This window comes from Cupressus sempervirens, chromosome 9 (assembly GCF_028749045.1).
Source record: "Cupressus sempervirens isolate cs-2001-9-10 chromosome 9, ASM2874904v1, whole genome shotgun sequence".
Taxonomy (NCBI): Eukaryota; Viridiplantae; Streptophyta; class Pinopsida; order Cupressales; family Cupressaceae; genus Cupressus; species Cupressus sempervirens.
In genome coordinates, this window is record NC_143126.1 from 55261592 (window position 1) to 55287029 (window position 25438).

The 25438-nt window shown below is 32.8% G+C and overlaps 1 protein-coding gene across 2 annotated transcripts; it reads right to left on the minus strand.

The window, feature by feature from the left end:
• Positions 1–674: 674 nt before the first annotated feature.
• Positions 675–7317, minus strand: LOC149537606 (cholesterol 22-monohydroxylase CYP90B52-like). Of its 2 annotated transcripts, none has more exons than XM_089798981.1 (9): positions 6832–7317; positions 6240–6567; positions 5662–5814; positions 5177–5395; positions 4971–5069; positions 4701–4779; positions 3206–3312; positions 2960–3078; positions 675–1348 (listed from the first exon to the last, which is right to left on the minus strand). In XM_089798981.1, exons 1-9 carry the CDS (start codon positions 7059–7061, stop codon positions 1249–1251), a joined length of 1434 nt encoding a protein of 477 aa, XP_089655107.1. In that variant the 5' UTR covers positions 7062–7317; the 3' UTR covers positions 675–1248. The 2 variants fall into 2 exon arrangements, with proteins under 2 accessions (XP_089655107.1, XP_089655106.1); XM_089798980.1 differs by having other exon boundaries at positions 5159–5395; positions 6832–7208.
• Positions 7318–25438: the final 18121 nt, after the last annotated feature.

A 25438-nucleotide genomic window follows, 5' to 3' on the forward strand; every position in this document is an offset into this window, starting at 1 on the left:
TGTCATAGTTTAGGAAGCTTGTAGGATTTTAAGGAATTCCTTTCTTCTTGCTCTTTGCCCCTTGGGATTTGTGCTTAGCTTCAAACTTTGGGAATTTTGTCATGTATGATTCTTGTAAGGTTTTGGAAAGATGTTGCTTGTGCTTCAACCTCATTGGCCCTTGGGATTTGTGCTTAGCTTCAAACTTCAGGAGTTTTGTCACGTATGATTCTTGTAAGGTTTTGGAAGGATGTTGCTTGTTCTTCAACCTCATTGGAGGAATTTGATTTCTTGTCACTTTCATGTGTTTGGGCAATTGGCTAAATTGACTTATCTTGTATGATGAACTAATTTTTTTGTGATTGAATTATTGTTAGCTATCAATTTTCTCAGTATTATTGTGTAATTCTGATTACATTCTTAGGAAAAAAATAAATACCTTTAAAAACCTGCCTTTACATATACATAATTCAAGCAACTATGATAAAAATGTACATACGAAAAGAAACATTATTATTGACTATTGAAAAATGTTGATTCCACCAAACTATATGAAGAAATGGTTCTAGCGTCCTATCTTATGATATGACATTAAATGATTATAAAAATATGACCTAAATTACAATAAAAGTTCTTTCTAAAAAAAATAAGTACCAGAGAATGAACCGTAAGATAGACACATGACTAAACCATACTAACATTAAAGTTCAACATTTCTGATATTCGTATAAAGAATTTAGCCACCATACTGAATTGTTTGTTCAAATATATATGATTTTCATTGTTTAGAAAAAATGACTTTCTTTCCTGGATCTGAAGCGGGGCCCTCTTTTAAGCTTTAATCGTTCTATACAGATATGGCTGGGTTTAATAAAGATAATTCTGACTAGCGCTGTGTAACAATAATGAGATGATCTACCCAACAAAAAGAATACGCCCAACCTCTAAAATGCCAGTTGCACCAAACGAAGAGAAACTGCCTTTTCAATGAGTAACTGGTCACATGTATGGATACATAATACGCCATGTTTTGGAGACAAAGATTGCTGGAGCATTTACGATATAGACTTTGATATATCTTTTTCCCTGCAATTGCATGCATGTGGATTCCACTTATTTTTCCTCCTCTTTGTCAGACCGTCCACGCATGCAAGGTACTGTTTTCTTTATTCAACAGCACAACCATCAATGCTTAACAATTACATATCATATAAAACGGGTATGTATGTCTGATAGACAGTCTAGTGTTAGGCAATGTGCAGAGAATGATCAGTTTGTTTGTCTGATTGCTGTTAGTGTGATGGGAAATCCCTTCTCAAACTCCACGAAAGGAAAAGCAAGCGCACGGTCTGCTTCTGACATCTCCCATCTGCACATTCACATCCACTCGTTAATAAAGCTTTTATCATATTAACATTACCCTTACAATAAAACAATAATGGTTATGAGAGTCATAATGTAGGCCAGTGGTTATTAAAGAGGAAGACACCAAAAAAGACATAAATGTTATTTATGGTTATGGTACATGGTACTCCAAGTTCAAACCTTTGTAATTTATGTATAACCAAGCTTGCAACTATACTACCGAGTGTTCTATGGTGGAATTCTTTGAATTCTTTTCTAAACTTGTTTGTTTGTTTGTCTTATTTTTTTTTTTTTTTGCCTGTTTATAAACAGGTTTGATTTTTTCTACCATCTTACTTTAATCAAAACACTAGAAACTTTCTTTAAAGATTTTTTTCAATAAATAGTATTGACAATAAAGAGAAAAAGAGGGTAAGTCAATAACTCAAGATACTGATTGTTTGTTGGAAAATAGATTCAATGTATAAACAGGCAGTACATTGGAATTAACATACTATTTTTAGAGAGGAGAAGAAGGGATCTAATTACAGCTTATGCTCTAATAGCAACTTACCTTTTGCTACTTCATATATACCAATGACTACCTAGTCCGACTCTATTAGTTAAAAATTGTGCATAAGTATTGGTTCTCATAGTGCATTAGGGGCATTTGTGCATAAGAATTGGTAAAAATACTTAGTAGAAGAAAATGTATCGGTTTCTAAAATTGGGGCATCTTTAAGAAGGTTTGTAATAATTCTAAATAACTACTTTTCCACCTGTGCACACATGAAATTATTTAGAAGCCAAAACAATAGTTATAAACTATAAGTATGCACAAAAACAAAAAATAAAATAAAAAAAATAGTATATAAAATACTATAAAGACAAATAAATTAATAAATTATATTGAATGTTAAGAAGATAACTTAAATAATTAATATATATTAAAAAGAAACTCCACAGCTGTACATTGGAATCAAAAACCTTTTACAAAGGTAATTATAAAAACCAGTATATTGAAGTATTCCATTAAATGAAATACTGAGTTGAGTTAGACCAGATCTAAGAAGATCCAAACAAACAACATAAAAAACTTGAAAACCAGCCTTATAAGGAAGGAAAAAGAATATAAATAAAAAAACTTAGAACTCTTAATGGGAAGGAGTAACACTAACAATAAACATCCATGTAGCCTTCAAGTTAATATAAATGTACATTTTTGAATCAATTAGAAGTTACAAGGTTAGATCATTGTTTAGATTATATAAATATGGAAAGGGCTAGATCTATTACAGTTCAACCATCAGTTTCTTAGTTATAATCATTATTGAATTAAATTTTTAGTTATAAAATGTTACAACAATTCATCATTAAGTATGATCTAAAATATTTGTAAAAATTACAAGTAAATAAGTTTAGACATCTTTTGAAAACAGTTTTAAAAATAATTTATTTCAAACAGACATATTTAAATAGCATATACTAAAGAAGAAATTAAGTAAAAGTCAATTTTAATTATTTAACATTCTAATTTAAGAATAAAGTATATTTAAGAAATTCAATTAACCATTTGGACAACACAATATCCATTGAAAGAAGGCCGCAATTAACATATTGGAATATGATGAAATACCTGTAGTTGAGTACAAGATGGTGCAGGAAAACAGCCATCTCTAGTTTGGCCAGTTCTAGACCAGAACACAAGCGTGGTCCTCCACCAAATGGAGTGAAATATGTACTGGGCTCCATTTTCTGATAAACCCACTCCAAACAAACAGTTTGAAATATTGAGTGGTATGTCATAGTTTGTAGTTTATTTATGGATGGATCACAAAAAGCCTGCCGAATCTTCGAAATATCTAATTCTATTGTTTTATACCTGCCATCTTTGAGGATTGAATTGCAAAGGATTGTCATAGAGAGCAGGGTCTAAGTGCACGGCTGCGAAAACAGGTAAAACTTTCCATCCAGCAGGAATATCATAACCTGCCATTATGTTTTGTCCAGAATGTCAGTTTCATCAGCTAGAATTTCATATCATATTTCAGTTCAATTCGATAGTATTTGGTATGAGAGATTTCTAATTACCGGAATCTAAAAAGAATGTAATTGATTGGAGTTGTCAGGACTAATATTAAGACATTTATGCATGGTTTCTAGAATATTTTTTCACAAAGTACTAGTAATTTTTTTTTTTTGATGGAGGGTTCAGATCTGCGAGGCAGCCCAGCGAGGCACAAGCCTGCGAGCTACCAACCAGCGAAGGCCACCATTAACAGTTTTAGGTACTCACACGTGCCCGATAGGTACTAGTAATTTTGAGTGTACTTTAGTGATGTTTCTTTAAGTAAGTATTGAGTCACACTTTGAAATGACCACTTTTTATCCTTTGACACATTAATATCCACAAGTGAAAAAATATGTGTCAAGTTGCCAACTCTTATACAAAGACAACTTAAAAAATCTTCCAAATCCACATATACTTAATCCATAAAAAACATTATTCATTACTTTTCATTTCATAATTTTAAAACTAACAAACATGAATTCTTCACAATATATGAAGTAGATGTATGATAGCTTTTGATTTGTAAAATGTATATTTTTAAATTATATTTTGTTCACACTTAACATTAGTAATCTTTAAGGTGTTTTGGAAATCAATACTAACTATTCTCCTAGAGGGAATCCTATTCATGGTGTTATTGGTAGTTGCATTAGAAACAATAGTCCTATTCATTCAATTTATCTTTCCAATTTATAAGAGTTTTTAAAGGCCCATTTTGTATGTCATAAAGAAAAGTTGTGTGCTTAGCTAAAAGAGAAGTTATAGTTGGTTCTTCTTGTTTTTTATTTGTATTTGTATTTGTACAAAACATAAATATATTAATATTACATAATATTTTAAAAAAAATCTACAAAATATTATACTAATACATTTGAATTTGAAATATTATTTAAGTTTTTTTTTTGTAAATTGTGTTTTTAATGTTATTCACTAAAAAGTTTGAATTGTATTTTATCATATTTTAAAAATAGATAATATATTTTATTTAAAAATACTAAAATGCTGAAAAACATTTAGTTTGACAGTGTACTCATAAGCTAAATAGATTAAATAGAAAATAATTTAAGACACTAGATTTTTTATAAGCCTAATATTTATCCATTAAAAAATTATATTAAACTAAACAAATAAACATAAAATCTTCTCTAAATAAAATTTCAAATTTCAAATTAAAAACATTTATCATTATTAGAAAAAGACTACAGCCACAAACATATTATAATTGTGTTTTTATCTTGAGATATCAGAGTATCTTGTAAACCAAGTTCATGACAGGCAGAAGAAACAGGGATCACCCACTACTAACCTTTGAAATTAACGTCTTTCAATGCTTTTCTATGAACAAAGCGAACCACATTCCCAAGCCTCAATGTCTCATTGATAACCTATCAACATCAAATTATTAATATTTGTTAAGAATAATGTTTAGAGATCATGTATGTACTATAAAATTCGTCAATCTATTAGCAAATATATGGGACCAATGATTATAAATGGTTGGTGTTAAATTCTTATTCAATTTAATCATTTGATCATGAACCTAGATAATATTTAAATAAAATGCATTTCAACTCACATTATGTGTAAACTCCATCCTTTTATAATCATCCCAGTTTAATCTGGGATCTTTTGGCTCCTGCTGTTGTTTTCTTCTGGCTATATCTAAATGCTCTGACTGCATCAACAATGCACAATTTGTTAAATACATCCAATCAATCAACAAAAAAGGAAAAAACATAGTAAAAGTAGTATTTTTTAACATACCCTGAGAGAGTCAATTACCAAAGGGAACTTAAGAAGAAAATAAAGGCAAAGAGTTAAGGCAACTGCAGAAGTTTCATGACCAGCAAAGAGAATATTAAGAATGAGATCCAATATCTGCTCGGTTGAAAGCCTTCCATCCTTCATAACATTGCTGAGAAGATCATCATAATGTGTTTCTGGACTTCTCTTTCTCTCCTCCATTATCTTTTTCACTCCTTCCAGTATTTTAGATCTAGACTGTTACCATGCAACCATTATTAGCCCTCTTATATACAATTGTATCTAAAAATCAAGTTTTTTTTTGTTATATAATAAATTGTAGATATTTCTTAGCCTTGATGCAATATTTTCTTTGAGACAAGAGTCTATAATACAGTGATAAATAATGAGTCTCTTATATAAGAAATCTTAAATTCAAGTCTACTCCAACTTTAATACATAATAATTATTAATTTCAACAAATAACAATAACAAATACTCTAATTTCTAAGTTCTCTGCTTACCTTGAGAGCTCTCCTGTAACTTGTCCCTGGAAAATTTATGGGTGCAGAGATAACTCCCTTCATGAAGGTGAAGTATTCTTTCATCAAATCATCTGTCTCAGGCTCCCCACTGTTGAAGCTCAATATTTGTTTTGCCATTAGATTGAAAGTAAACTGCAGTTTATCATTAATTGTTTCATCAGATGTTGACATCCATCTCTAGTCCTAAAATTTTGTTAGTATGAAAGACACTAGAAATGTGAATTTAACATCAATATTTTCAATCATTTAATATCAATATTTTCAATCATATTCTATGATCCATCATGGAAGTATAAGGAAACAATAGAGATTCAAATAGTTAAAACATAAACAATTTTGATGTTTCACAGATCTGACAGACCCTTTACATAATAATAATCAGCACCAATATAATTTGGTTTACTCTTTGATTTGATATAAATACTATCTACTGGCTCTAAGTACTTTTCATGAATTGGTTAAACAGACAGATTCTGAACAACACTACATGAACAGTGGAAAAGATGAAATTCCTGACAAAATAACTGCATATAGTTGATTAATATAAATTTAAGCACCTTTTTGGTCTCAGATTGCACAGAAAACGGCTGCCCCATCTTCTCCCATGACTTGAGAGTAAGGAGAGTCTGCATTTCTATATCATCAAGTAGCCTGCTCCTTAGCATGTTATTGCTCATGAAATTAAGGGCTATACTTCTCATGTGTTTGTGCATCTCCCCAACAAGAACCAGCATAGACCATTTGCCTAGAATGCCCCCAATAGTGCTTGGATAGCTGCATTCAAACAGTCTTCCTTCATTCTGCAGTATAAACTTGTTCAGCTCAGGATCTGCAGACACCACTGTAGGGTGCCCAAATAGATGAGACCTGAATATCTTCCCATACCTACGATATTCATGACTATTGCATTAGAACCATATTTTAATACTAAAAGAAAAAATTCCTTATTATCCATTTCAGATCAAACTTCATGATCCATTATGAGAAAGAAGAGAGAAAATAAACTCATGAACCATAGAACAAATAAACTTATGAACCATCATTCCACAGAAAGAAGAGAGCGAATAAAATCATGCATAATAACTTAATGAACGACAGAAATTACATTTTTACAAACAAATTCTTTCCTTTTCTTCAATTGCATAATACCTAGAGCAGTTCTCTTCCATGAATCTTCCTGGTGAGGTAGCTAAATGAGGCTTCAAGTATTGTACAGTTTGACCTAAGAAAGGCCAACCCATATTGCCAGGAGGCAGAATCATCCTTTTCTTACTGGAACTATTGCAGATGGGGTACTTCAACTTTAACACCATTAAAAACACAATGGGCAGCGAAAGGAGGGCAACTGCAATAACTACCAAATTATCAAACTGGGCCATTATAACAGGACTCCTCGATAACCATACGCTTCACTTTTACAAACTTTCAGGGTCCTCTTTCTATGAACCTGCAAATCAAACTGCCACTCTTGCTTATGGCCTCATTCTATATGATCTTAACCCATCAAGTATTTTATACAACACCGCTGGTTATCCATATTGTCACATACACAAATATTCTGATCCATTTCTGCATCCTTTGACATTTCTGGAAATCTTACTAGAACACATGAAATCATCGGTGCTTTTGAGCTAGCAACATCTCATTCATTCTTAGGCTCTTATCAGTACTTTTTTAACTTGTATATTTGACAGTTGTCGATGTTCTATATCTAGTGACTTTCTTAGAATGGACATGCAAAGAAATGATAGCCATATATCATGGGACCACGGTCAAGAAAACTCTTAGAATTATCACCAATAGATTACATGCTGGTATGTTTTATATAAATTTAAGATTTCTTTTATTTGAAGGACAGGTAAATATCCTCCACATAATTTCTCATACTAATTTATGCTATATCTTGGAAATTCAGAAGTTTCAAAATATTAAAATTTGATGGAATTTGGCTCGACTATTTTATCAAAAATAGTATGTATTCAATTAGAAGTCTATTGGCCGGCTCTTGATTCTAGGAAGTGATTCTTTTGATTAGTTCTCATGATTCTAATATATATTTCAAATATTATTCTTTTTAAAACTTTAAACACCATTTTATATTCACCCAGCTCAATTTTTTTCAATATTCAAAATCCCCTTAATATTTTTTAAATTAGCTATTTATTGAAGAAATAGTTTATGATTGTTTACTGTGCTTCGAGTATTTGAAGTGTTGTAGTCAAAGTCCCTTTTCAATGAATTTTTCTTTTTCTCATAATAAGATTAGAATATCCCCTTTCCCATGATCTCTTATTTTTTTATGAAATGCCAGTGAGCACATAATTTTCAAACTTCCTTTAAGCTGACCAAACCAGATTTCTTGTTATGACAAGAATATCCTCCTTTCCATGCACAGCCCAAAGGAAATGATGCGTCCATTAATTCTTCTGTCCAGTGACCAGTCATAAGCTATGGGATATGAGACTTTGTAAAAGGATGAGAGCCTTTGTTTATTATGTGTTAGAAAGCAAATGGCCATGGCACTATGTGGGGTCATGGAAGGAGATCCACTCGTGAGTTTTTGAATACAGAGCTTCTCATGTGCATAGAAGAAAAAAAAACCACTGTTCTTCACACTCATTTCCCTCCCCATTTACCTTAACCCCACTTCTCACTTGTCAAAATCATGACATTTCAATACAATCTTTTAAACCTTCCCTTTCATAGGCTGTTCACAGGCAAGCATATACAATATTGCAGCTATAAGGGGAAGCCACTCATTTGCACATGCTTACATTATAACATAACCTTTATAGATATTACACCACCAAAATATACCCTTCATATGATTCTTTATAGTCATTAGGTTGATAGATTTGCAACATAATCAATAAAATAATCAATCATGAGAGAATCCCAACGAAGAACTCCTTTACGGAAAAACGTTAATATTATAATTTATACACACTGTATTTAAAGGAATTTTAATCTTTTATTATTCCTTATCTTTCTTAGTCGGTTAAGAATGCCCCCCACCTTTAATCTCACCGTTTGCTGTCCACTTCCCCACTCTGTATCGTCGCCCAATGCAAAGATTGACCATCATATTTTTTTATAATGATGAAGGGTTAATTTTGGACACTCGAGGCATATATAAAAACCAGTCAGATGGATAGATGATAATTAAAATAGAGACCCAATCCATTATATATTTGATATGGATCACCATTATTTTGCCTCATTTCACTGGCAACTTAGCTATCATCATGACCGTATATATGTTTGATTGTAATCAATGTCTACAATGTTATAGAGAGCATTTATTTGCAGATAGAGATTGAATGGTTTGACAAAAATGCAGTTGTAAAGTTAGAAATAATTATGTATGGTTTTGTTTTTTAGGAAATGATATACTTTACTGTTATTTTATAATTATAATGAATTGTAAGTCATTTATGTATCATTATTATTAGATTGGGTAGTATCTAGAGATATGTATTTATAAGATATACATTTAAATGTATATATGTAAAAATATAAGTAAAATTATATCAATTTAAATATATTATATAATTTTATAGTTTACGTTTGAACTTATGAAGTGTTTAGATAATTTTGATTTATTATTGGTAGTTTGAAAGAAAAGTAAAGAATTGAATGTGTTTTAAGTAAAGTAGGAAAATATGTAAATATGTTTAAGATGTTGTGTGCTTATCAATATATCATTGAATACAAGTAGGAAATGACAAATATTTTGTTTCTATTGGTTGACTATATCAATCTCTATTTAGTTTTTATTAAGTAGGTTTTGAATGAGTGCACTCAAAGATATCCATCATGTTAGAAGTGTTTTCATTAATGTGAAAAGCACATCACATTAATTTTAACCACAAATATTTTGTTTCTCTTGGTTGACCATATCAATCTCTATATAGTTTAAAAGTAGGTTTTGAATGAGAGTACTCAAAGACATCCAATGAGTGCTAAGTGTTCTATTTATTCTCATAAGAGATGGATTCACGTTGAATCACTGCTCATGAAACATTGGTCAATGAGTTTTACTCAAAAATCACACAGTTAAATCCTAATAGCAATATCACGACATTCACCATGTTAGAAGTGTTTTCATTAATGTGAAAATCACATCACATTAATTATTTGTGGTAACTCAGACAATGAGAGTTGGTCAAAAGGTTGTTATTGATAGCAAATTTTGTTGATGTTAGGGCTCTGGAGATTATTTATTATATATACATTGTCTTAATTGGAAGACAACATGATGGAATTTTTTAAATATGATCTAATTTTATAGATATGACCTATGTGTTTTTATATGTAATTTGAATATAAAGAATATTAAAAAGGTGACACATGTTTGTAAGTATGAATTGTAAGGGAAAAAATTATCAAATTTAAATCTCTATCTAAACTTGATTCATAGATCCCAAAACTATCAAATTTTGATTACCAATAAATTGGTTTTTTTTATTTACTCTATTGTCTAGTCTATTAAATAAGGTCTAAAGCCTCCTTTTTCTGAAACAAAATTGGGTCTACTAGTTATTAGTCTTAGTTAGTGAGTTACATTACTTGTCTCTATCTTTATTTCATCAAGCCTATCTCATCTCTTTCTTGTTCACAATTGTCAAACATTAGGAATTCAAGCCTCAATGCTAACACCTTCTACCAAGTCATTTAATTTTATCTCATCAAGAGAAGTGTGCACCTTATTTATCAAGTAGGGAGGTTAGGCAATTCTACTTTTCTATTACCTCTTGGCATACTTAAGAGTCTCATGCCAGTACAAACTAGGAGTTAGAGGAATTAAGGAGGACAATATAAAGTCGTTGAAAATATTTCTATCAACATTATTTTATCTTGGAGAGAAAACCCAATATTTAGGTTTCCTTTTAAATCTATAATTTTATCCAAGTTAGAATCATTTGTGTCACTAGGTCCACCACTAGATCCCAATATTAACAAAACCATGGATGACCTTCTTGAAAATATGAGACAAGACCAATTCCACTAAAGAAAATAGGCACAATAAACCTATGGACAGTTTAGTCCCAACATACATCCCAATGTGTGTCCGAACATGTATCTCAACTTGATGATTCATCCTCTAATAGTAATAAGGAAACGATTAAAGATGTCATTCTTTGATTTTAACAAGGAAATCTAACCCAAACATTTATAAACATCACCCTTAATTAGAAGAAATAAAAGTGTACTTCATGTTCATTTTCAAAGAAAATAAAAGAATATTTTCATTATAAGATTTTTAAGGTGTGCACGAGAGGATTAAATGATAGAAGTAATTCTAGTTTAATGAATTTTAGAAAAATAGAGAGAAAAAACCCTAAGCAGGGTTAGAGCTCATTATTAGAGGTTTGTTTTGGTTATTTTATCACACACAGGTTTTGGCAGAGCAATTTGGGAATTGAAATTAAACAATTATTAAGGATCATGAGTTTTTGGATTGCACATGTTCACTAGATTGTCTTGAATTTTAGTTGTCGGATTGAGTAGGGTTTGAAAATCCCTTTGTGGAAATTATTTGGAAAAATCTATCTACCTTGTGTCTGCCACATTGCTGAAATTTATGAAATAAAATCTTAGGAACAACTATGGTTTGAAATTGAAAATAAAATTGAATCATGTATTTAATTAGAAACTTATGTGAGATTTAAAAAGTAGAATTATGGTGTTGAAATTATTATCAAAAACTTAGATCCGAAAAATGGTTATATCTAAAGAAAATATAGTGGGATATATCTTTAGTGATTATGTAAAATAAACTTAGATATAAATCTTAGTGGGATATAACTTATTTTATATTCATTAATGAAGATGAAGTTATAAGTTAATAAATATATATTTATGATTTAGTTATATTTTAAGTGAAGTTATAGTGGAGTTCACTATATAATCATTTGGTCATGAATTTTTTATTGGTAATAGAGTAGTTGATATTAATGTTTCAAAAAAAGAAAACATTTTAGATTGGGCATTAAAAGCAACTAGACCTAGTTCCATCATAAGACCATGCCTAATCCCTACCACCCCTAAAACATAATCACCAACCCCAATAAAACATACATCGCTATTTATCAAACTTGACAAAATAACCACAAGCTCAACAAAAATGTGGTCAACTCACAACTCCCAAAAAATACACTCATACCATAGTCAAAAAAAAAAAAAAAAAAAACCCAACCATGAGTTACTTGAACCATTTGGGTACATCCTCCTTAGTGAAGTTGGGGATATTGACCCCAACTACATGGGACTTTTCTCTTTGATACACATGCCTACCATTAGATGTTACCTCATAGTATGGGAGTCAATAGATATCTACACCCATTGTTGAGACATGAATAGGATGAGACAAAGGGCCAACCATCACACTACTATCATGTCCCAACTCACACCCACTGGAAAAAAAATCCAATCACAACTTCTCCCATCCAACCTCAACACAACCTACAATCACCTTAGGAACCCACTTTTCCTACCACATAGGAATCTACCTACAAATCATTGGGATTTGATATTCATGCCTAGGTGAATTGGATTTCATAGTAGTTACTTTTCACTTTCTCACCACCTTCTCACCCACCAATGCCCTTTTCAAGTCCAAAGTATAGAGTTAAAACATCAACTTGTGCCAACCCAACTGAGAAATAGGGAGATGCAGAGCATTGATCAACCATACTAGAAATGCATGCAACTCACCATGTCCTACCCCAAATATCTACCATAGGTGTTGCTCTATGTGGATGCCAACACCAAGCTCAACCCTATGAATAATGCCATCCATACTACCCCCCACTTCAACTCTATACATTCTCTCACCAAAACCAACACTTTTGGTTTTTGAGTTTACCACCATCAACCCTAGTGCCAAAAATGAAAAGGAGATATCTATCTTATTTTTTTTCCCAACTCTAGGAGATGACTGACCAATAAGGGAAAGAAGCTCGACAAGAGAAACAATTGAGTATGCTCAGTCAACACTGAGACTAATACTTGCTCAATACTAAGGACAACTTGGTCAACATTAAATCAACTTAATTTGGTTAACAAAGGAACCAAGTGAGCTCAGAGAACTTGGTCAAAGTAAGGACCAAGATAGCTCAGTTAATATAGTGACAAGACAATGACTGAGCTAGGATGAAGGACTTAGTTTACAAAAGGACCAAGTGAGCTCGGAGAACTCGGTCAAAGTAAGGACCAAGATAGCTCAGTTAATATAGTGACAAGACAATGACTAAGCTAGGATGAAGGACTTAGTTTACAAAAGGACCAAGCTAGATTAAAATTGACTAACAATCAGGTTTATCCACTGTTAAAGCACAAAGGAAAGAAAAAAAACTTGCAACTCTATTTTGCACAACTATCAAAATACACAACAATAATGCAATAACAAAAGATGGACAAACTTGCTTTCTTTCTTATTTCTATTAAACTAAATCAAAACATTACAAATTTGGAATGTAAGCTACAAACCCAAAAAACTTAAACAACTTACTGCTACTTCTAATGATGAAACTAAGCTTGCAGCTATAAAGGGTTGCATACAATAAGCCTAGAGCAATCACTGCTTCAACATGATAATCATTCACTTACAAACCACAAATAGGGAGATCTAACATGTTGTTGTGCACTCTGATATTCCTCTAATGTTGCTACTCTACAAATTTCTTCTTCTACTCTCTTCTCCCTACTCTATCTCACTCCTAAAGTGGAAGACATTCCATTCTTTTTGTCTCTACACAAAATTTTTCCTTCTTATTTCAAAATTTGAACTCACCTATCAAATTAAATGCTTCTGACTATTGGTTTCTTCTGGCTAGGTGAATGTAGGGCTCCAGAAACAATAAGATTATATTAAAATTTTAGCACTCCCCATTTTTACTAAGCCAATAAACAATAGATCATTGTTGATCTAATTCAACTATGCCAAGACTCCTTAGTCTCACATAACTTGTTATTCCCAATGGCTTAGTGAAAATATCTAATAGCTACTGCTAAGACTTACAATATTCTATTTTGATTTCTCCATTTTCCACTAGCTCTCTAATGAAATGATATATGATCTCAATGTACTTTCTTCTCCCATCGAAGAATGGATTCATTGTCAATGCAATTGAGGAAATGTTGTCACAATAGATTGTGGTCATCCTCTTGCTTTTCATTCAAATCTACCATGATTCTTCTTAGCCAAATAGCTTGACATGCTATTGCATTTGCTTCTATGTATTCAACCTTTGTTGTAGATTGAGAAATAATTGGTTGCTTCTTGTATGTCCATGAGATTGCACCTGAGCCCATATGAAACATATAATCAAAAGTTCTCTTCCTATCATCTAGACTTCCAACCCAATCACTATCAGTGTAACTAACTTGACTAAATTCATTATCAACAATATACAAAATACCAAATCCCTTGGTGCTATTCACATACCTTAGGATCCTCTTTCCCTCTTGCCAATGGGAATCCTTCGACGCTTCCATGAATCTAGAAATCAAACTAACTATGTGCATGATAGGTCGAGTTGCATTCAAATACATTAGGATTTTGAATAAAATCTTGAACAAAGTTGGATTCACATTGATGTTACATTCTTCCTTGCTCAATTTTAGACCTATGGTTGTTGTTGGGGCTACTTACTATTTTGCATTTTAAATCTCTCCAAGATTTGATTTTCATATTTTTCTTAAGAGACAAAAATGCCATCATGAATTTGTTTTACTTTTATTCCTAGAAAGTATTTCAAGAGACCCAAGTTTGTCATCCCAAATTCACTCTTCATGGCCTCTTTGAACTCACCAATTAAGAAATTATCATTTCTAGTAAAAATTAAGTCATCTACATACAAGACAACAATCAAAACCTTACCATTTGCTACCTTGATGTAGAGAGTGGACTCACCATCGCTTTTGCTAAAGCCATTGCTCATCAAATATGAGTCAATTCTACTATACCATGATCGTGTAGCTTGCTTGAGCCCATAAAGGGCTCTCTTCAACATATACACCTTGTGTTCTTCTCTTGGAACTTCACAACCAAGTGGCTTCCCCACATACACCTCTTCTTTCAACACTCCATTCAAGAGAATAACTTCACATCCATTTGATATAACTTCCATTTGTGTTGGGATACAATTGCTATGATAAAATATATACTTTCCATTGTTGCAATCAAGGCATATGTCTCATCATAATCTCTAGCATACTATTGTTTATACCCCTTGACCACTAATCGTGCCTTATGCCTATTTACCTTTTTTTCAACATTGTACTTGGTTTTGTAAACCCATTTTATTCCAATAACTTGTTTCTTGGAGGTAAATCAGTTAACTTCCATGTTTCATTTCTCTCTATAGCATCTATTTCCTCATCCATGACATTATACCATTTCTTTTCTTTCATGGATTTTTTCAAAATAGATTGGATCACTATGAGAAAAAATTGCAAAATTAACTCTCATCATAGTATTCATCATACATTTCATCTTGGTATATCTCCCTTAGATTCTTAGTCTTTCTTGGCAATAAGGAGGCAATAGTGGAATCAAAATTTCTAGTATTATTTCTGCTATTGTTTTGCATACCAATTCAGAGTTGTCTACAACTACTAGGAGTTGATTCTCTATATGTTTGAGGTCGTTTTCCTTTTTGCATTTTTCTAGAGATATCCATATCTGACGCTCCTCCATTTTTCTAATCACCAACTTCATCTTCTTCATCAATAATTGACACTTTACTTGAAATGCTTGAAGATTCATCCATCAAGCCATCCCATGACTGATTTTCAAGAAACTCACATCTCTTGAAATAAAAATTTTCTTGGTGATTGGATTGTACAATCTATAGGCCTTTGATTCTAAACTATAACCTATGAAAATGCACTTCACACTTTTTTCATCCAAATTTTGTCTTTGTTCCTTTGGAATGCATACATATGCTACACACCCAAACACTTTCAAGTGCTCAATTGTCCATCTATGCCCTGTCCATGTCTCAAGAGGAATCTTGTCATGGATTTCCATTGTAGGAAACATGTTTATCAAGTATATTGCTATTGCTACATCATCTCCCCAATATTCAATTGGGAGTCCCTTTGCTTTCATCATGCTCCTTTCCATTTCAACAATGGTTATATTCTTCCTCTAAGCCACTCCATTTTGTTATGGAGTATATCTATATGTAAGCTCCTTCTTGATGCTATTTTTCATCAACAATTTACAAAAGAATTGGAGGTATACTCCCCCACCCCCCATCTATTTGACCTTAGGAATTTTACATAATGTCCACATTCCTTTTCAACCTGAGCTTTAAACTCTACAAACTTATCAAATTCATCAAATTTATTTTTTAAGAAATACATCAATGTCCTATGATTGAAATTATCTATGAATGTCATAAAATAAGTACTCTCTCCAATAGAAATGGTTTGCATAGGGCCAACTAAATCAAAATGAACTAGCTCTAATGGTGCCCTTGCCCTTCTAAAATTACCAAAATTAAACGGAAGCCTATGTCAAGCTTACCCAAAATTCAAGCCTCACACTTGTCACATGATTCTACAATATTAGAAAACTAGCTACCATTCTTTTCTTGGATAATCAATTTAAACTAGAAAAACCAAGATACCCATACCTGAGATGCCATGGTTTGGAGGGGTCTTCAATCATGCTCTTTAGAGCTGATTGCTAATGTACTACCGTATATGTAGTCTTGGGAGGTGCAACAATAATTTGAGAAGAGAAACATGTTTCTATCCTCAAGGGGACCATTTGGTTTCTTGTCATTTGGACTATTTCTAGAATCTTCTTACTCCCATCTTTCTCATGAATGACACACTTGTCATTTTCTATCAACACTTTTCCATCAGCACATTGTAACCATTTTGAATGAGCTTTCCAACACTCATCAAATTGTGCTTCATGCCTAGGGAAAATTAAACATTTTGGATTTCTCTCTTCTCACCTTGCTTGGTATGGACCATTATAGATCCTTTGCCCACAATAGGAATGGTTCCATTGTTTCCCATTTTGATTTCAGATTTAAAATTCTTATCAATAAATAAAAATAAATTTTCATTATCACTTGTTACTACCACTATCCAAATACTATACCTCAAGGTTTCCTTCTTCACCAATGTTGCACATGATGAAGGTTGTGGGATTGTTTTCTTCACCTACATTTACATCAGCTACATTTACACTTTACCTTGACTGATCACCTTGCTTTTTCCAACATTCACTTGCATAATGCCCAAATTTGTGTTAGTAATAACACTCCACATTGCTCTTATTTGAACTACAATTTTTCCTGCCTCCTCTGGAGCTATTATGAGAGCTTCTTTTTACTTCTTGGTTGCATGCTCATGCTGAGATTTCTCCTCCAGCATTTCTTTTTCTAGAGTTTCCACGATCTCTTCCTCTAGAGCCTCTATTAGAGCCATTTATTCCTCTTCCCCTACCTCTTGCATTGGACCAAGCTTTAAAAGATTACTCTTTGGAAGATGTTGCTAATCTATTAATTTGGTGCTCATGGGGTTGAAGATTACCCATTAGCTCATCCACTATCAAGGTAGTGAGGTCCTTTGCATCTTCAATGGTCATCACAAGATTATTATACTTTGGAGGTAGACTTCTCAATATCTTTTCCACTATTATATGCTCCTTATAATCCTCTCCATTTGATTTCAACTGGTTTATCAAACCAAAGATTCTTGAGCTAAATTCTATAATAGACTCATTTTCCTTCATTTGAAGGTTCTCAAATTCCCTTCAAATCATTTGTAGCTTCACTACTCAGACTTTATCAATCCATTTAAATTCATCTCAAGGATATCCCATGCTTCCTTTGAATAATTTTTTGCTACTATCTTGGGAAAAAATGCCTCTGTCATGGCTACCTCAATCAAGCTTAAATCTTTTACATCCTTTCTTCTTGACTCCATCAGCTGACTCTTTTGATTATTGGTGAGGGCATCATATTATGTTGGATAAATTACATAATTGAACACATGAACCAAAAACTCCCACAAATCATTTGCAACTATAATGGTTGTCATCTTCTTTTCCCAAGTGTCATAATTTTGTCCATTAAAGGATGGTGGCTGCTACCAAGTTTTTCCTACATCTCCATCCATGTCTTCTACACAAGAAGGTCAAACACCTAGAAACAATTCCTAAAATCACAAGGATGTGTGGCTCAATGGATTTGATACCATGTCTAATTTTGTTTTGCCAACTCATGATATGACTGATCAATAGGGGCAATAATCTTGGTAAGAGAAACAACCATATATGCTCAGTCAACACTAAGACTGACACTCAGTGAGTACTAATAACAACTTGACCAACACTAAACCTACTTAATTTGGTTAACAAAGGAACCAAGTGAGCTTGGAGAACTTGGTCAAAGTAAGGACTAAGATAGCTCAGTTAACACAATGATAAGACAATGGCTGAACTAGGATGAAGGACTCAATTTAAAAAAGGACTAAGCTATATGAAAAATGACAAATAGTCATGTTTATCCACCATTAAAACATAAAGGCAAGAAAAAAGACTTGCAACTCTATTTTACACAACTATCAAAATACATAGTGGACTAGATATGAAAGAAGACAACAACAATGCAATAAAAAAAGATGGAAAAACTTTCTTGTTTTCTTCTTTCTATCAAACTAAATTAAAAAATTACAAATCTAGAATGTAAGCTACAAACCCAAAAATCTTAAATAACTTACTACTATACTTCTGATGATGAAACTAATCTTGCAGCTATAAAGGGATGCATACAACAAGCCTGGAGCAATCACTACTTCAACAGGACAATCATTCACTTGCAAACCACAGAGAGAGAGAGAGAGAGAGAGAGAGAGAGAGAGAGAGAGAGAGAGAGAGAGAGAGAGAGAGAGAGAGAGAGATCCAATGTGCTATTGCACACTTTGATATTCCTCTACCACTACTACTTTGAAACTTTCTTCTTTTGCTCTATCACACTCATAAAATGGAAGATATTCCATTCTTTTTAAATGTCCCCATACAAAAAAATTTCCCTATCATTTGAAAATTTGAACTCATACACTAAGTTAAATGCTTCTGACTGTTGGCTTCTATCATGTAGGTGAATGCAAGGCTCTAGGGACAATAATATTATATTAAAATTTCAACAATATCGACCATTGTCTCTAGTTTGTCTCTAATTATCTCTCCCTTAATATTAACCTCATCACTTCTAGAAACAACTCACTATCAATCTAGAAAATGTTTATTAGCCACATGACTGAAATAGAACTCTTGAATGATGGGATTTTCCCATCTATTGAGAAGTAGAAATTAGCTTCCATTTTTTAATATTGTAGGGTCTCAATTTCTCTATTTTTTGGTAAAGTAATGGAAGTAGCAATCAATCCTTTAAAAAAATATCAAAGTCTCAAGAAATATTGAGAACCTAAGAACATTTGCATTATTTACATACATTTTTTCAATCTCTCAAAAGAATGTCATTGGTACAATCGTACTCACTTCAGCCTCCAACTACATAAAGGATGTGATGATATTTATGTGTATGCGAGTTAACAAAAAAATTATCCTTCATTATGCCACCTCCCAAACTTTACACTATGAGAGGAAATTATTTTGCCAAACTTTACCACCATCATTTCAAAGTAGAAGATGTATTTCAAGAGACATTAGCATTGAGAGGATGCACTAGAGAGCTTAGCATCATGGTCACCTACATGATCTATAATTTACAAGATGAAGTGCTAATTCTTCCAATCAAGCATGGTCATTCATGGATACTACATTAGTCTAAATCAACGAGAAGTATTTGGCTACAATCTTCCCACAATTCAAAGTGTAAAGGGTCTTTCAACCCAATATTTGAAAGTTTTTCTACAAGGGTATTAGCCTCTCTTAATACATAGAATATTTTAAATTCATCAAATGCATCCACCAAAATTCTAATTTGTTTGATGTATTTATCAAGGTATTAAGTCTCCATACTTACCTTTTCAATTTTGTTCACAATATTTTGGGATTCTCCCTTGACATGCAACTTTCAAATACCAAGTTTCACCCCCATCAAAACCACCTCAATAGTTGCTAGGACTTTAACTTAATTATTCATTCCATTTGCTACTCTTTTGGTATTGAAATATAGGATGCTACCATCATGTGTAGCCACTAATCCTATGCCTAAGGGGCTTGGGTTTCTTTTGGAAGCCCCATCAAAGTTGGTCTTCTACCATCCATGTTTAGGTAGAGACCATGATGCAATAGAAGGGTTTAGATGACAATTAACTCTCAAAAACCCATTAATAAGATTGAATTTGATCATCGACCATATTCTCTAAATAACAACATCTTTCTAATTAAGAGGAGTCCTACTTACATTTACATGAGATCCTTCATTAGTCACTACTTCCAAAATTCATTTCTACAGCCTTGAAAAAAATCTAGTAAGGTCTTCAAATTCATCCTAAAATATATGCCTATTCCAGTCCTTCTATAGTTCCCATAGGGTTGTGGATGATGTATACATCTAGATAGAGGAGAAACAAGAGGGATTTGGAAGAATAGGCCAAGCATCTAGAGCCAGCCTTTGAGATTTCACAAGATAGGTGTGGACCAACCTAGGCATTCAAAAGAAAATGATCCAAAGTTTGTTCTACTTTATTGCATAGTCCTGATACATCTAAAGAGACACTAAAACCTCATTCTCATAAATCTATATGGGCATTTCCAAATAACCATGTAAATTCTCTAGCCTTTGGGAGGCACACACTATGGTAGCATAGATTTCTTCTCCCATTCTATCAAAGTATGATGGTTTTCCAACAATGTGTAACCGATTTTAACTATCAACCATTTTATTCTCCATACCATCTCTTCATATCTTTCTCATGTGTTCTTGTTATGGTTCTATTCTAAAGAATTTTTTTGAAAGCTTCTTGGTCTACACTAGGAACACCCAAGAAGGAGGGATCCTTCTACTTTAGAGGTCTACTAGGGGAAAAGAGTGGTGATCTACATAATTTATCACCTTGTCTCCCTAAATTCTCTTAAAATTTTCAATTACAATTTGATGGATATCTTCCTATTCCAATGGTTTATTTCCATCCCAAGAATTAGACTGTAAATTAGCTTTACCACCATTTCCCACTTGCCATGTTATGTGATCTCTTATCAAACTCCTGCAACTGAGAAATAAGTTCCATAAATAAAATCCCTAAGGGGGCTTGGAAATAGTTAGAATTATTTCATTCTCCATGTTTTCAAGGTACTTGGCCTTCCAAATATTCACCCATATCTAGTTCAACTATAAATTCATCTTCCAAATGAATTTTTCACCCATAGGTGTATTGAGAAAATTTTATTTTCTCAATCCTTCACCTTCACCACCTTTGGGTTGACAAATATTGTCCCATGCCATGAGAAGGAATTTTTCATGCTTATTATTCCCATTCTAGATAAATTTCTACATAATTTATTGGATAGATGAAACCATTCTTCTTGGTATTCTAAAATAGGAAATTGAGAAAATTAACATGGTAGATATTACAAATTTGAGCATTAGGAGGTGGTTAGCTAGTGTCTATGACCACCCTTTCCATCCATTCAAATAGGAGTAAAAATTGTTTGTCAATTCCTTCCAAAGATCATTCTTAACTATCCCCTCAAATAGAAGGGTCTGTAAGAATTTTCTTGACATTTTGTCAATATTATCCCCAAAAAAACCTGCAAAAGCTTGATATGATCTAAACTTTGTATTGAATAAAAATATCTCTGACTTGTTCAAGTTCACTACTTTCCTAGATACAATTATATACTCATCCAATACTTTTTTTTATCATTCGAGCCTCAACCATTATCTCCACACCAAAGAATAATGTATCATCAATGAATTGGGAATGTTTTTCTCCCTTTGTACTCCTAGAAATCCTATTACCCTTCCATTGACCTTTTTTTTTCCAAGTCTAGATATCAATCTTCCCAAGAATCCTGCTAGAAGAATGAACATAAAATATAATATAGAATCTCCTTGTCAAATTATACAAGAAGTTTTGAAGAACCTCTGAGGGCTACCATTCACTAAAATTGGCACTCCATAGCCTAAGATAATGCCACTTATCCACTTCACCCAACCTTCTCAAAATCTGAATCTCTTCAACACTTGTAGTAGTAAACCTCTATTAACTCTATTATATATTGTTCTTTTATCCAATTTCATCATCATATATATCTAGCCTTACTTGATCAAGCTAAATGAATGGTCTCATGGGCCATGATGATGTCATCTACAATGTTTCAGTTTGGAGTGAATCTTCTCTATTTTGGAGAGATTAGTTTGTCGAGAATTATTTTAATCTATTGGAAACCATTTTTTTATTATCTTGTAAACCATATTAAATAGAGTGATCATGGGGAATTCATCAAAGGACAAAGCATTCTCCCACTTTGATACCAAGGCTACAAATGAGTTATTAAAGTCTTTGAATATGAAGCATTTTTTATGGGATTCTTCTACCACACCAAGTAGCTAATCCTTTAGAAGATGCCAAATGTTCCCTAGGAATCATTCCCCACATAAATTGGGAACAACCAATTTTAATTCATATGAGGAGACCAAATTCCTCAATAACTAGTTATCCTCATGTGTCACCAATCTTGGGATAAACCCTAAAATGTCTTCCTAAGCCTATTGTTTGTCAACCAAATAAATGCTCTAGAGAGAAGGGGAAAAAGGAAATTGCATCCTAATTAATAGCCTCAGGGTCATCTACTATAGTGCCATAAGCAAAATTAATTAGAAGGATCCAATTAATACTCCTATGAGATTTCAATGAGAAATGTAAAAAATTTTAGTTACAAAACAATCTCTCCTAAATAGGTCCCTCATGACTTATACTTCCATTGAATTTCTTCTCTTTGCAGAATTTCACCATATTGAATGATGAGATCTTTCTTAGTCTCAAAATCTACCTCATACATTCCTTACTCAAGGACTTTGTTACTCAAAGCTTCTAGATAGCCTTCCATCTTCTTCTTTTCTTTGAAAATGTCTCCAAAGTGGGACCTATTCTATGCTTTCAAATTTTTCTTAACAAGTTTTAATTTTTCAAAATATTGAAAGGCTCAACTATGTTCAAATATCAATGCATATAATAACAATATGATACTAGATCTATGAATCCTAGTTCTCTAAACCACATTTGTTCGAACTTGAAAGGGAATCTAATAGGGACACTATCCCTCTGGATGATAAAATAAATAAGTTAATGATCGAATTACAAAATTCCTATGACACAAGCATCAAAAAGGAAAGGTTTTCGGTTCCAAGGTCTCGCAAGGAAGAAGTGATGCAATATTCTGCTATGTTGGAGAACCCTTTTCTTCTATTTTCCGAAGTGAAGGAACCTCTCTGAGCTTCAACCTCCCAAATGCCATTGTTTAATACAAAGTCTTAGAAATCCAACTTAACTTGACATACTACAAGCCTCCCTCCATGCTTATTTTATAGGGTTAAGGTAGCATTAAAAACACCTTTTATGATTATAGCCTTTTGAGAATAGTCCCTAATTATAATGGAGATATCTCTCCACACCAATCTCTTCTGATCTAATATAATAGGACCATACTATTAAGAAAAAATTGTGGGAAATTAAAAGTTTGAGAAGTGAATCTCATCAACTTCCAATATTATGACTTGGATATTGGAGTCACTGCTACTAATTTGGGATTGCTTGTGATGCCCAAACCCCTAGATATACTTATAGATTCCACAAAGAAACTTGAGAAAAGACTTCTTATGCCAAACACTCTAGCCACACTTTCTATAGCAAGCTTTCTTTCTTGAATGTAAATAATGCATGCCTTTTGTTTTTTGGGGGAATTGTAGTCATTGACATTCCAATTTAGGACCTTCATGGCCTCTTAGGAGAGACAATGTCCCTTCCTAATATGAATTTCTTTTGTCCCTTCATGTTACCTACATCCTCCAACAATTATTGAATTGATTTTCTTCCTTTGAATTTTGGGCCTCCAATTTTTTCTTTTGATGACTTTGCTTCTAATTGTGAAAGTGTACAAATATCCTCAATGCCAACCTCTTTGACATCCTTGATAGATCTTCCTCACTACTAGAATCACTGCATTTCCTTTCTGCCCTTTCCAATGGCACCAATATATGTGCTAGGGTTAATAGTGATACCACACTTGTGTCCTAATCTTGAGGATCAATAGGAGTGTGGAAAGACTCAATTTGATCCTATCTTAGATCAAACTCTATGGCATCCAACAAGTCCTTGTTATTGTTGACAATCACTATGCAAATCAATCCCTTGGGCTTTGATAAAAATTCTCCACAACTTGATCCATATCATGTGGCTCGATTTATGGAGGATTGTTGTCATCATAGGAAACAATGTTACTAGGATTGATATTACCAAAATTCAGGTTGTCCACCAAATTATTGATTCCATCCTCTAGATAAGGAAGAAGATATTTCACTTGAAGGGAGCTAGAACTATCCCAATTATTCTGAGTTGTTACAACCATGATTTTTTCTTCTAGGGTCATAACTTTGCGCCCCCCGTCCCCCACTTTTCCCTTTTTTTCCTATCAAACATTCATCCTCTTAATGACCCTAATCATTGTAGCCTTTACATTGTTCTATGATTTTCTCAACCTAAATGTCATTCCACTAGATTCCCTCCACTAATTATATGCCAATAGAATTTGATAAGAAGGGGAAATAATTCCAAAGAATGAAAAAGCAAGCATACATGTTGAAATCTTTGTTGAAAACTGCCTCATCCAATTTTATGAATTTTCCCAATTTATCTCCAATTTCCTTAAAAGTTTACATATTCCAATATTCATGTGAGAGGTTGTAAAGATGAATTTAGTTGGGAACTACTCAATTTTAGCTTATTTAGTGTTGGAATTTGGAATCTAGTTTTTTAAGTAAAAACTAACCCTACACATCAAATAGTGACCATTGAATAAAACTCAATTTTTCTCCTAAAAGTTCCCCATGGTTATTAGAGAAAAAATATTTGGTAGGGTTTAAATTTCCATATGATCTCTTGAGGAATCACTAAGAAAATTCTAAATTTTGGGAAATGAAGGCCAACCTCTTCCCTATTTCATGAAAGAAGGCCCTGTGCCTTAGATTTTTAACCAACATCTTCCATGCTTTTGAATCAATTTGGGTGTCTTCAACATTTTTCTTTGAAGTGGAGGAGAGAGCCATGCATACTAAATATTTAGGGGGATAAACCCTTTGGTGCCAAGCATTTTTCGTCCAATTCTTGATGTTACCTCGAGTCCTTGCTAAAATTTAAAAATAACCCCATTAGTTTTGTGGGGAATTAAAACTAGTTTGACCTTAGGGGAAACTAGTTTTCCTTCTAGGTTTTATCAATCTTGATGGGAATCTACTACAAAAATTTTCCATGTTTGGCATTTCCCAATCTATTGTAGACTCAATCTTTGACCTCAAACTTTGATCTATCATCATGCTACCAACCCTCAAGATAATACACATTATTCTCTAGTGAAAACCATCATCAATAATTGTGCTATCTCTACCACTCTCTACCTTATCTCTTTCATTCACCTACTTGCCTCTAATCCTAGTCTCCCTGCTTGCACTATTTTCCTACGTACATCTATCATTTGCATTCTTGCCTTTGTTGTTCACAACCCATCTTGATAATTTTTTCACTAAGTCAACACATTAAA

What these genes read in the sequence shown, in the direction of transcription:
- LOC149537606 (XM_089798980.1), bottom strand. Translation starts at nt 7,061, where the DNA reads ATGGCCCAGTTTGATAATTTGGTAGTTATTGCAGTTGCCCTCCTTTCG. An exon ending in TGGTAATTGACTCTCTCAGG is followed by an intron (nt 5,070 to 5,158) that starts GTATGTTAAAAA and finishes TTGTTGATGCAG; the next exon opens with TCAGAGCATTTAGATATAGC. An exon ending in TCAATCCTCAAAGATGGCAG is followed by an intron (nt 3,079 to 3,205) that starts GTATAAAACAAT and finishes TGGGTTTATCAG; the next exon opens with AAAATGGAGCCCAGTACATA.